The sequence below is a fragment of the Pseudophryne corroboree genome, chromosome 5 (assembly GCF_028390025.1).
Source record: "Pseudophryne corroboree isolate aPseCor3 chromosome 5, aPseCor3.hap2, whole genome shotgun sequence".
Lineage (NCBI taxonomy): Eukaryota > Metazoa > Chordata > Amphibia > Anura > Myobatrachidae > Pseudophryne > Pseudophryne corroboree.
Genome location: NC_086448.1, coordinates 147,101,057 through 147,115,538, shown reverse-complemented (window position 1 = coordinate 147,115,538; position 14,482 = coordinate 147,101,057). Strand labels below are relative to the sequence as shown.

The window sequence follows — 14,482 nt, the reverse complement described above, 5'->3', positions numbered from 1 at the left end:
TAATGCTAGCTTGGCCTTTTCCAAACCACAAATTAATGCCTAATAATTGTAAGAACGTCATTTTATTTCAATTATTAATATATAATTGGCCTTCCTCACACACTGGTTGATGGAGGACAATAGATAAACCTATTTTCCAACTTGATGGAGTAATTCTAATTAGACAGAGCTCTCACTGAGCACATTTCTTAAGTAAACCTTTAACTTTTTCATATTAGGCAAAGTTTTAGAAGTGACATTTTAGTTTTTACATCAACTATTTAATTACTCTGCTTCTTCCTCATCTATAATTTCTGGCATTTACATTATATTTCTTCATTAATTCCATTGTCTGCTATTATGCCTTCCGTGAATGAATGGTGCGGAATTATGAGGCTGAGAGGTGTCCGTTATCTCCAGAGCTTGACCCCACTCACTGAGGGCTGATTCCAAGTTGGAAGCAAAGGGAAAAAAGCCAGTAACTTTTCACCTGTAGCAAACCAATGCAATGCAAGGGTCGAAAATCCATTAATTTGTTTTGCATGCAGGGTAACTACTGGCCAGTCTTGCATGCAGCCCACAAATACTGGTCATCTTTATTCTTACACTGCAAGCAGGGTCGATTAAGGCTAAAAAAGTGGGGCTCCCACTCAAAAAAAATTAACACACCGGTCCCTGACCCCCATAATCCGTCCATGGAGACCCTCCTATCCCGTGTGCGATGCCGGGGTGCAGGCACAGAAGGTGCAGTGCTGCCGAGCAGGGAGAGGAGCCACAGATGGGGAATTGATACCAAGTTGTTACCTGCTCTCCCCACCATGCTGCCACCTTAGGGGTCAATTGAGCCATCCCCTAGCTGCCCCTGTCCGGCTGCCTGCACTTGATTCAGTGTTTGGTAGTACAGAGCAGTCACCACCGGAGAAGGTAAGCAAGTGCAGGGAGGAGATTAGAGAGCCAGTGCCAGAGACAGACATAAGGGGTCATTCAGAGTTGATCGCTAGCTGCCGTTGCTTGCAGCGCAGCGATCAGGCTAAAAATCGGCAGTTCTGCGCATGTGTATGCGGCGCACTGCGCACGAGCATCGTACTTTCACAAAAGCCAATGTAGTTTTACACAAGCTATAGCGACGCTTTTCAGTCGCACTGCTGATCGTTGAGTGATTGACAGGAAGTGGGTGTTTCTGGGTGGTAACTGGCCATTTTCGGGGGAATGTGTGTAAAAACGGAGGAGTGGCTGGGGAAACGGAGGAGTGGCTGGCTGAACGCAGGGCGTGTTTGTAACGTCAAAACAGGAACTAAACAGACTGAAGTGATCGCTAGCTAGGAGTAAGTCTCTAGCTACTCTGAAACTGCACAATCTTTTTTTGTAGCAATGCTGCGATCCTTTTGTTCGCACTTCTGCTAAGATACACTCCCAGAGGGTGGCGGCTTAGCGTTTGCACTGCTGCTAAAAGCAGCTAGCGAGCGATCAACTCGGAATGAGGGCCATAGTGCATACAGAGCAGCTCTCAGCAGGCTGAGCTCTCAGCTACCCCCTCCCTGTTAATTGGTGACTGCAAGTTACAGTAGATTCCAGTTTATTCACACCTCTTTGAAGTCTAAATCTCTCTGCATATTTGAATTCCCCATCTACTGTGCATCATGGTTTTGCCCAGGTGTAAAGTTACTTTTTCTATTTTTGCATTGTTCCTAACTCAGCCTCTATACGCTGAGGAAGAGGAGCCATGGAATAAAAATCAAATATGGTCTGAGATAAAAATATGATAAAAAAAAGGGGCAGACTAGATGGGCTAAGTAGTTCTTGACTGCCGTCAAATTCTATGTTTCTATATAATGTCATAGAAGATTTCAAATGTATCAAGGGTTTTCACAAAGTACAGAAGGTTAGTTTTATGTTTATGTTGTACAGGAACTGAAAAGTACCAAGTTTATGGGAAATATGGCGAAAACTTAATTTACTGAAAGGATAGTGAATAGGTGTAACAGACTCCTAACAGAGATGGTAGTGTCTATGTGTAATGTAATAAATAGTGTCTGAGGTTATCAGGGATAAAACTAAATGGGCCAAATGGTTCTTATCTACCATAAAAGTCTTTGTTTCCGTAAGTGGAAAGAATTGAGTACCGAACAGCATAACTCTTGTTTAAAGTTTTGTTTTTCCTCTTCATTCATGAGAACATAAGATACCATAATTATGTATTTCAATGACAGCAGATTAGTTTTTAAATGTACTGTATGTAAATCTGTTATTACTTTTATTCTACATTAAATTATGTATTTTATCGAAATATAAAACTTCCCCTCCAAATAACTGCCCCAAACTTCCACCTGTTATAGAGAAGTGCCCCGCCCCTCCTAACATTACCATTCTACAGAGATTCTTTACAGATCTGTCACCTATTATATAATCTGGAACATTTGCTTTGGAATGGATACAATTCAATAAATATTTCCTGCTATGCTTTCCACTGTCAATTGATATTATAAGACATATTTTACTTTAAATTAGTAGTGTCTAAAGCGCAGTAGATTTAATTATTTGTAATTGCCTAGTTGTTGTCAGTATGTGGCCATTTTATGACACTGGAGTCTACACTGTGGGTCAGGTTCAACTGTATATCTTTTCAACACAGAATTAATGTACTATTGATAGAACCATTACTGGAACCAAATTAAAGTCTGAGCTGATGGATTGGTCCGCAGGGTGCTGTCAGACCTGAAAGGAGTAATTAGTATTCATTACTTCATACTCCACAACACTCCAATTATTAATGAACTTCAACTGTTGGACTGCACCAAATATATCACAACCGTCTATTTAGCCATTATTTCAAAGGAGGAATTTATATCTTGGCAAGTCATTAAAAAACATCCAAATCTGTAATATTGCATATTAGTAGGAGTTGTGTAGGATGTGCATAGGGAAATACATAACTCATACAATATCATAGGAAGAGCATTTTAAGTGCAGTCGCCATCCTTGCTTTCTATAAATGGAAACATACATTCCCTGGTTGAGGTAAATCCTCACATAACACTAGTCCACTATATAAACAAATGTTTAATACCATACTCTAGTAGTATCACAAGTTGTACTTTAAATCTGTGCTGAACTTTTAAATTATTATATTGCAACAAGGTAAGAAAAAAAGCATCTTGTACAACAATATACGACATAGGGACAAATTCTCAAAGGTCAAAGTTAAATAATGTAAATAAAATGTTTATATTTAAAAAAAAAAAAAACACCTCTCCATATTCAGGAAGTAAAGTCATTATAAAGACACTTATATGACGTGACAAGACTAAAACTCTGAGTCACCTCCAGATTTGAACTGTAGTCGATATGGAGCAGTAAATGAACTTTTCCCAAAATGTTTTGGGAAATACTTAGTTTAAAAAATTAAAAAAAAAAACAACCATATTTATTTCAGATACTATAAAGCACAATGTTCCGGTATAAATCTGAGTATTCAGCAAGGTCAGTTGTGTCTACCATTGTGTCGTTATCTTGGAAGAATGTAAAAACTGTATTTATTTATGGAGGAAGCTGCTTGCTGTACACTAGGCCTAATCTGATTGGTCGTTTCATAACCAGACCAGTTTTCACACATTTGCAATCTGTCAATTAACTAAACTGAATTGGTTTCTTTCAGATGAATTGCGGTGTTGTCAATGAATCTGCTCCACAATGTCCATTCATTTGAATTGAAATCTCTCAATCAAGGGCCCTGGCAATGCTGCTAGGAGTTTAAAATACAAAAAAACATTACGGAACCCAAAAGACTGAAGGTTCTGGAAGGTGCAGGTAAATTAGATTTTCTCCCTTTATTTACTATTGCTCAAATACTTCTACTCAGAACTACATTTTACTATTCAGTGTCACAAAGGCTACTGTATACGGGTTTTCTTTTTTGTTTCTGTGAAATATGGCTTAATTTTCAGTAGCATGTTAAAATATTATTTCATATTATGAGTATAACATTAGGAAAGACAGACAAACTAGGAAGAAACGCTTTCAGCAATATTTGCCACGGTTACCTTTCCGCAGCTATAGTAAACTGAGAAATAAAAATACATCTATATATTGTCTGCGTGTTCTGGACATTATTAAAAGGACCGAAGCAATTATACGTTTTTTTTCATCTTGGAGATATATCTGAACAGTTTCCTTTACATCTCTGACATCATAATCATACTTCAGAAAAAAATATCTAAATAATTATAAAACCTTAGTCACAGTTAAATGCTTGGTTGTTTTATTGTGGGGTTTTTTTTTCCACAGGAGGTATGCATGTAGGCTGGTTCATTATGTTATCCTGCCACCAGATGGCGCATTCAGAATGAGAGAGATGTCTGTGCACAAACCCTCTCTACCACACAATGGGGGTCATTCCGAGTTGATCGCTAGCTGCCGTTGTTCACAGCGCAGCGATCAGGCTAAAAATCAGCACTTCTGCGCATGGGGCGCAGTGCGCACGCGCGACGTACTTTCACAAAAGCCGATGCAGTTTCACACAAGGTCTAGCGACGCTTTTCAGTCGCACTGCTGGTGGCAGAGTGATTGACAGGAAGTGGGTGTTTCTGGGTGGTAACTGTGCGTTTTTGGGGAGTGTGTGTAAAAACGCAGGCGTGCCAGCTAAAAATGCAGGAGTGGCTGGCCGAACGCAGGGCGTGTTTGTGACATCAACACAGGAACTAAACAGACTGAAGTGATCGCTAGCTAGGAGTAAGTCTTGAGCTACTCTGAAACTGCACAATCTTTTTTTGTAGCAGCGCTGCGATCCTTTCGTTCGCACTTCTGCTAAGCTAAGATACACTCCCAGAGGGCGGCGGCTTAGCGTTTGCACTGCTGCTAAAAGCAGCTAGCGAGCGATCAACTCGGAATGAGGGCCATTGCCAGACTAACTGTACTTGCAATGTACTTGCAACCAAGCTTTCTGAAAATGTTGCATTGAGGCATCCTGCATTCTACGAAAAACCACCATATAGGTATGTGCTATACCATAACAACCAATCCCAATCTACAATATAATAAACAAATATCTGATTCGTTGTTATGGGTTATAGCACATTTATGCATATAGAACCATGTTTACACAATACATTTACATATACAAGATCCCCTTAGCAACATAAAAAACTTTCAAGGGAACAATTAATATTTAGTAGTATAAATATATGAGAGCAACCCAGACTTTCCTACAACAGTCCTGAGAGGAATCTACACCTGTGTAATATAGTGCCCCCAGTCCCACAATCTGTTCCTATCATATGGACGATTGCAGTTCTAACAGGAGATTGATTTGCTTAGAATTTATTTCAACTTAGGGGGATATCCAATTATCCACAGTAAAACATCGGGTCCGAAAAATGTCCGTTTTCGGACGTTTTTCTGACTTTTTTCCAATGTTTCACCAATGTATTTTTACAGGCTTTCCAGATTGATCGCCTATAAAAAAAAAACACCCTGTTCTCCCAAAAACACACAGGTTCTGTGAAACCTGTGTGTTTTCGTGTGAAACAGCACCATTTTTCGGACGAAAACGGGGCTGTGTCCGGGGATTCTGCTTCGCCTGCCGGAGGCAGGTGAAGCAAAATCCCTGATAAGCCGCGGCATGCACTGGCTTATCGGGGCTAATTAGCTAGCCCCCGGCGGGACAATTATCCCCAGTAAATTACTGGGGTTAATTGGATATCTCCCAGAGTGTGAAAGAAAACGAAAACGTACTGGTCATAAGTAAAAATTAACTGACTGATTGATAAACAATGTAGGTAACTTACCGGCCACGTTTAATGGTGTTTCTTCCCAAAAGAGGGTCAAGAACTGGATCAATTGTTTCATCCAAATTTTCAATTAGAACAGTATCACCAGACGCCAATGCATTTTCAATTGTATTCAAATAGCTACACAAATAGAAACCAAGAAAGCAGTTGCAGTATCACAAATATGAGGCCACTGATGTTCAAAATACGTAGGACAGAAATGGAAAAGTTTCGGCAAATGTACATTAAAAAGGCGCTATGGACCAACCACATATTGTGAATGCTCTAAGAAAGAAAAAAACAAGCATCCGAGTTGCAGCAATTATTCCATGCAGCAGTTTTCATAGATAATGTTAAGTTATATATAGAAAATGGACGTTCATTGTCCATGCCTAAAACATAAGATGACCAAAAGCAGGAATATTCAACACAACAGTCAATCCTGTATCCCAATGTTGCTTCTGTAACCTTGTTAGTACATTGGCCCTCATTCCGAGTTGTTCGCTCGCTAGCTGCTTTTAGCAGCATTGCACACGCTAGGCTCTGGGAGTGTACCTTAGCTTAGCAGAATTGCGAATGAAAGATTAGCAGAATTGCGAATAAATAATTCTTAGCAGTTTCTGAGTAGCTCGAGACTTACTCCTACACTGCGATCAGCTCAGCCCGTTTCTTTCCTGGTTTGACATCACAAACACGCCCTGCGTTCGCCCAGCCACTCCCCCGTTTCTCCAGACACTCCTGCGTTTTTCCCTGACACGCCTGCGTTTTTTTAGCCAACGCCGGGAAAACGCTGAGTTGCCGCCCAGAAACGCCCCTTTCCTGTCAATCATTTACCGAACACCAGTGCGACTGAAAAGCGCCGCAGACGCTACAGCAAAACAGCTAAGTTTTTAGTAAAATAACTAAGCGCATGCGCTCTGCGTACCATGTGCAGTAAGCGACTAATCGCAGTATAGCGAAAATCGGCAACGAGCGAACAACTCAGAATGACCCCCATTGTTACTAAAAACTGTTCTTCAATTCAGAATACATTTTCTATAATATACAAATAGTAATTCTGCTAAATTACTATGGACATTATTCTGCTTTAGAAAATAAACGCACATGAGTATGACAAAAGGAAAACACCGGTAAAAAGAAGCATTAATGAATCTATGTGTGTATAAGTTACAGATTTTATGTCACACTTAAGGGCACTGAATAGATAAGTGTTTAGGAAATGTAATTTTGTGTGTAGAAAGCATAAATGTTCCATTAAAAACAAATTAAAATCCATCATCTTAAAAGGGCACCTCATTTGCTATGTATATTCTGAATAAAGAGGCTTTGAAGAGAAAATCATTTGCTTTCGTGTTCAGTGGTTAAATGATCCATTGGGGAAAGAGAATAATCTAACTTACGTAGCATTATGTTTCTTGTCATTATAATTATGATTCATAACATTAACATATAACAATTATACTGCACAATAAAAAGAGAATTTCCCATCTGGGGAACACTGCTAGACTCTGGGAGTAGCCATTATCAAATAGTAGCCACTACATAGATAACTATCTGATACTCCATCCCCTTCTAAGCCCTCCATCCTCCACTGGACCTTCAATCAGAGCCGGCCCTAACCAATATGATGCCCTAGGCAAGATTTTGGCTGGTGCCCCCTAGCACTGCCACTAGTTCTGCAGGAAATGCCTGGCATGAGTCAGCCGGCAGCTCTGCTAACGTCGGGCGCCTTTTGTGTATGAAAATGCATCTTATTTGCATTACTATGTGGCTAGGATGCACAAGCAGCTTCTGCTGATTAAAATGATATGCTGCATGTCTATATTCTGTGTGCGACTGCGGCTGTATCTGCATACAAAATGCTACGTTGCGTGTATTCCTGGAAGTCACTGTAATGCTACATTACAGTGACTTCCAGGAATACACGCAACGTAGCATTTTGTATGCAGATACAGCCGTAGTCACACACAGAATATAGGCATGCCGCATATCATTTTAATCAGCAGAAGCTGCTGGTGCCCCTAAGCATACCAAATGCCCTAGGCATTTGCCTAGTTTGCCTATGCCTAAGGCCGGCTCTGCCTTCAATGCATTATCTAACAAAGGAGTACCACATACAGTAAGTACCGCAATAAACAGGGAGGGAACAAAGTGTCCCCCAGATGGATTAGAAGGATTTTTTTTTAATGGAAAGTACGAAATCCTCTTTCCTCTTACATCCTATCTGGGGAACACTGCTAGTCTCTGGGACTTCCCAAAACAAGCCTGAGGGGAGGGGTATGCTCTGGTAAGCCATGTGTAATACCGGATATTCAAAAGTCAACATCTCTGCCATCACCCTGCAAGATGATTGACTGAGACAAACTGGGCGGTATTCAATTGATATATCATGCCCAATCTCCTTTCTAAAGTGATCACCGTTATTGCGCATAACGTACCCATATTAATCAGGTTTAGGTGCGTAATGGGTTAGGGCGCCTTGTTACCCCAGGGGTAGCGAGCTGAAAGGATGATACCACACCCGTCAGCAGAAACAGAACGGGTGTGGAAGGGGGCGGAAAAAATGGAACACTGCCTTCTGCCTTGACGCCAATGAAGCCTACACAGTTCAAGGAATGTGAGACCTAATGGAAACAAGCTCTGACCTGTACATACTGTAGGAAACAGACACCTGTCTGATAATGACAGTTTACCATTATCGTATAGATTGCACTGAGGCCATTCAGCCCCTACCGTTGACATCCAATGGCACGAGAGGCTATCGTAAAGAGCCAAAGTACAGTTCCAGTAGATGTGCAAGGCCTGTACTGACACGGGTGCAGAGGATTGGTGGAAACAGAGGAATCAGACGGATGAAAGCCGGCAGGACATACTTCACACCACTCTAAGTTAATAGAAAGGCAAGTGTGGAGTACCACTTTGTCATGGAAAACACCCCAGGTGGACTTATAAGACTTTCTTGGAAGGAAGTGTAGTTCTGCAGACTTAAAGGCCTCCAAGACAAGATGTAATTTCCAAGAAGGAATAGGTGAGACATAAGGAGGCAGAATGTGAACCACATCACTGATTAAGGCCAGCCTCTTCGGGAATAAACAGACAAGTGTGAGATCCAAATGACAGAACTCCCGATCCAAGACTTCTTGTAAAACAGGAAATTATGTGTGGTATCAGGAATTAGAAAACTGGAACATTCCTGTGCCACACTATATACACCTTCCTTACCCATCGAAGACTTTATAAAAAAAAAGTAGATGCATCTACCCTTTGATAAAGTCTTCATGGATGAAAAACTTATATCACTATATTGGAGCATTGTAAGAGACGCTGTGAGATTGCACCATTAGGGTGCGTCTATCTTTTCTTTTCTCAGGTCAATCTTTTTTTTTTTTAATACAATATTTGTATTGAGGCATGATGGGATTGATACAAATAAACAACATTGGTTACAATGTGATTTTGACAGATTTACAAAGGGGATAACAATGTAGATGTCATGTGTTAATCCAAACCCTTGAAGCTGAAGGGTGAAACAGATACAGTCATGTAATATGAAGTGAAACATTAAAGAAAAAAAACAAATAATACATCTCTTGAGTCTGATCGTATGTTGTTATATACCGTAAAAGAATCAGCAGCGTTCAACAACAAAATCTCAAAAGTATATATTCAAACTTTTAAAAAAGAAGGCTGCGAGTCTTAAATCCTGGTGGAGACGGATATGTAAAAAGTAAGAACCCCTCTCCGTCCCCTTACGACAAAGCAATCGGTGGATCTTGTACTACCATCCTGGTAAGATACCAGGTAGTGTCTTTAAGACTATAATGTATTTGGTTTCTAGTTGTAAGCGGAAGTGTGTCTATGTATGATTCCCAGAGTAAAAAAAAACACTCCACTTCCTTTTCTTTATGTAAATCGCTTCCATCCAATCCATTTTAAACAGAAAATATATTATTAAAAAATAATGGCAATTGAGGGGGCGAGTTATCTAACCAGCTTTGTAATATCGTTTTCTTACCTGCTGCGCTTATGGCCAGTAATAATTTCTTACTCCCCGGGGTCATTCTCTGTTCAGGATTAATTATACCAAAAATAGCCCATTCTGGGGTGAATGGGACAAAGTTTATCAGCTTCAGTTCTGCATATCGACGTATTAAATGCCAAAAATATTTAACAATAGGGCAGGACCACAGGCAGTGGTAATTATCTGCCTCTTCTTGATGACATCTGGGACAATTGTGATTTTCAGAGGTTCCCATATGAAATCTCTGAAGCAGGGAGAGCTAGGCATTATGAAAGATGTTTAAAAATAGCTCAGTGTACATGCTGGATGGAAGCGTCCTACGAGAATACAGAAAGGCTCTTTCCAAATCTGGAATTGTCAGTGAGGGGAAATGAGTCAGCCACCCCGACACTTTGGTATGATCTATAATCTCTCTAAGAAAGGCATAATGGACTGAAATAGCTTTACGTTGGAGAACCATTTTTTTTTCAATAAAGTATCTAGAGGATTGACCCAGTCTTTATCAAAAAATGTTATAGGATGTGGTTGACATAGAAACTAGGGGATACGGCCTAATCATAGTATGCTTAGTAGTTAGTTCTACAAAGACCCAACATTATCTACACCTGCAAGCCTCCAGAAGGTGAAGGGATGAGCAGCCATGCCGTCTAGAAAATTACGATTTCTTATCAGTGGTAAATGTAAGGAATAAAAACAATATAGCCCGGCTTTGTGACGCAAAATATGCCAAAGCCTCCGCGTCGTCCAAAGTAACGGATTCAATTTAATATATTCTCTCAGGTCAATCTTTACATCAACTGACAAGTGGTATTAATGATATTAATGGGCTATTGTGTCTGTCTATACAGAGAGCAGTGTAGGGTGATACAGGCATGAATGTTGCCCATGTGACAACTTACCACATTTCTTACAGCAACCAACAAAGGGCAAAGCAAGACAAGCCCAATATAAATGAAATACTTGCCAGCTTGGCCAATACATGCAGACACATTCATTTTACTGTATCCACCATGCTGTTCGCTTCCATAATGATAAGGGAGCACGTACATACACATCTGTGCTATTAAGAACATGTCAGATGTAATAGAAAATAAAAATAAAATGTACAACTTGAAGAAAACAAAGAGGGGAGAAAGTGACCCTCATATATAAGAGAGGGGGGAGGATGTGCAGGGGCAGACCTCGCAGGACTAAGGGGAGATGAAACTTGATCCTCCTTTGTAGTCAGGAATACAAAGTGAGTGATGGTGATGGCTCCAGAACTGAAATATAGCTCATGATCTTCATCAGGCACCGGAGCCTGCAACAGGCTGCTCTATGCTCGCTAACCCACAAACAGAACCTTTACCCCCAAAAGCCTGCCCTCTGTTTTCATAACACACACACAGGACCCTCCCCAACAACAATCTTTCTCTGCCCAACACACACCACACAAGACCACCTCCCCAACAGCCTTCACTGGGTTACCCCTAACGCATACACAGGATCCCCGTCATCCCAACAGCAAGCCCTTTGTCCCCCCCCCAACCCACACATAGGACCCCAGAGCTCTCCCACAGCAGCCATCATATGTGCTCTCCCACAGCAGCCATCCCTATGTCCTCCAACACACACACAAAGACCCAGCCCCCAGCAGCCATCCCTATGACCCCAAACCCACACACAGCCCTCTCTCTCTCCCCCCCCCCCCCCCCCCTCACCATCATAACAGCCTGCCCTCAATCCCAATAGCAGGAACCACCCATCCAGCCAACCCTCTGTCCCTTGAAGCCAAAACATAGGACCACCCCCTCCAACAACTAGGCACCTCTCCTGCTCCCAGACCACATAAAGGGCCCGTGAACATCCTGCACTCTGGCTCCCCAGCCCACAAACAGGACTACCCGTTTACCACAACCTGCACTCTGGCTCCCCAGCACACACAAAGTACTTCCCCTCTACAACAACCTGCACTCTGGCTCCCCAGCACACACACAGTACTACCCCTCTACAACAACCTACCCTCTGGCTCCCCAGCACACACACAGTACTACCCCTCTACAACAACCTGCACTCTGGCTCACCAGCACACACACAGTACTACCCCTCTACAACAACCTGCACTCTGGCTCCCCAGCACACACACAGTACTACCCCTCTACAACAACCTGCACTCTGGCTCCCCAGCACACACACAGTACTACCCCTCTACAACAACCTACCCTCTGGCTCCCCAGCACACACACAGTACTACCCCTCTACAACAACCTGCACTCTGGCTCACCAGCACACACACAGTACTACCCCTCTACAACAACCTGCACTCTGGCTCACCAGCACACACACAGTACTACCCCCTTCAACAACCTGCACTCTGGCTCCCCAGCCCACACACCGTACTACCCCTCTACAACAACCTGCACTCAGTATCTCCTGACTCACACATATGTCCCGTGTACAGCCTGCACTCTAGCTCCTCCAGCTCACACACAGGACCAAACCACTAGAACTTGCACTCAGTATCTGCTGATCCATACAGCATTCCCCCAGAACCTGCCCTCTGGACCCCTGACTCACACAGAGGACCCCCCGCCCCAATAGTCTGAAAAGAGAGAGAAAGAGAGTAGAGGAGAGGGGGCGGAGGTGAGGAAATAATAGGGGGGTGGGGCTAAAAGATAGACGAAGACAGAGAAAAAAAGAGAATAGTGGCCTGAAAAAGACAACAAGAAGGTGCTGGGGAGTGACAGAGGGGTAAGGGAAATGAGCGTTAAAGACAGATGGGATATATATGTAATTACAATTTTACAAGTTACATTTAATAGGGGAGCATACAGTACTGAAGTATACTGAGGTTGCAGAACCAGCAACATATAGCAGCCAGCACTGGATATAAAATAAGTATGGATATTGTGTAATGTAAAATATGGTGTTTTATAAACAAGGTAGATTTGCAAAAATATACATTTTACTTATATTGACATTCATTAGCATTCCCCAGGTTGAGACTGATGATACCACCAGTAACTGTAGATAAATTCCGCTTTCTCTGAAAAGTATGCAGAGTAATAGCAGTTTTATATAGGGACTCTGATGCCACAAACATTACATGGAATACTTCCAATGCATCTTTGAAATAAATGTACTTGTGTACACATAGCAATCTTGGCTAGTTATGTTTTGTATTACACACTTACCCTTTCTGTCCTAAATTTATAATTTTTAAGGCAGTTCCATATTTATTCTTAATCCATTTGACGCCTTGCTGTTGTGGATCTATCATAAGAGGCCATCGCTCGCAGTTTATTAAAGTGGTGGCATTTTCTGTTGACATTCTATCCCCAGGCAGACTTTCATTATTCCAGGCTGCTACCGTAGCATCATCAGTCAACATGGCAATTGGGTCCAGACCTTCAAATATTGGAATCGCTACCTGAATGGAGAAAGTGTGGCATGGAGAAAATTACAAATGTGTATACACCAAATACATGTCAAATAATTATGATGAAAGATATGGTAGAAACAATAACAAATATGCACAAATGTCTAAACAATATAAAATTAGCCATATAACACAATTTAAAAAGCGTTGGTAATATAAATGCAGAGAAACAGATGGAAAATAGGTTGCATATCCATCTTTCTGCGTGTTAAGAGTACAGTAAACACAGCTTAAATGGACGCACTTAAAATAATAATCTATTGAATAGTACAAGGACCACTTTCTCTGTGCTCTCTACACTTTAGCTAAGTGCAGAAATGACTAAAATCAGCTGCATCTAGGGGCCTAATTCAGACCTGGACGCTGCTACAACAGCGGTCGCAGGCTGAAGCCCGGTGAGGTGTGCGCACACGCAGCAGCCGCACTGCGCGCGCATACACAGTGAGATGCAAAGGCAGAGGTGGCCACAGGGTGCGTCGACTGCATTGTGGTGGTGTTCTCGGGGCACGGTCCGGACAACGCATGCGTGTCCAGACCATTTGCGGGCGGGTGGCGGCGGCGGCTGCGTGACGTCACATGCAGACGCTGTGGCCAAAAACATGGCGGGTAGCTGCCTGCCTTCACAGCTAGGCTGTGTAGGCAGGGAGCTACTCGGTAGGTACGAAAGCATCACTGCTGTGCGATCCTTTCGCACATCTGCAGGGGGTAGGGCCTGGCATACGGGGCAGACTTTCCCTGTGCTGGGCGTCCCCCCGCATGTCAAAGACTTTGATCATAGATGTGCGTTTTTTTGAACATCTACGATCAGGTCTGAATTACAGTAGGCCCTAAGTTTCATCCGGAGTTTGGCTAAAGGCCCCAAACAGAATACATACGATTTATTCCATAGCCCGACAGCGGCATCCCATCCGCCAGAGTGCCGGCAGCGGGGCGAGCACAAAGAGTACCCTTGTGGTTCGCTGCACTCACCACGCTGCAGGCACGGTGGCTCGCTGCACTCGCCACAGGATCTATTCTCACTCTATTGGTGTCATGGACACTCATGAGTGGGAATAGTCCTTTTTTGCCAGGATTCGACTGCTTTCCGGCGTCGAACATAGGCAAATCATTACACATAAGTAATTGTTACAGTCATTAGTAGACCTGTACTTTAAGGCCTGCTGAAGTTGCCTTGATGGAATGCAGCACAGGGCAACGTGCAACAGCTGCACGGATGTTCCGCCACCGCTTGAGTTAGTTCCTCCATAGTGGAAATTAACAAATTATTAATGCACTGCTAACAAATGAATTTAAACCTTC

The 14,482-nt window shown here is 42.3% G+C and overlaps 1 protein-coding gene across 3 annotated transcripts in view; it reads right to left on the bottom strand.

The window, feature by feature from the left end:
* DNAH11 (dynein axonemal heavy chain 11) overlaps positions 1-14,482 on the bottom strand; it is a 561,376-nt gene that overhangs the window by 57,659 nt on the left and 489,235 nt on the right. For all 3 annotated transcript variants that reach the window (XM_063921780.1, XM_063921778.1, XM_063921781.1), the window contains 2 exons: positions 12,939-13,174; positions 5,763-5,885 (listed from right to left, as the gene is read on the bottom strand). In XM_063921780.1, the coding sequence (XP_063777850.1) occupies positions 5,763-5,885; positions 12,939-13,174 (359 nt within the window). The remainder of the gene's footprint in view (positions 1-5,762; positions 5,886-12,938; positions 13,175-14,482) is intronic.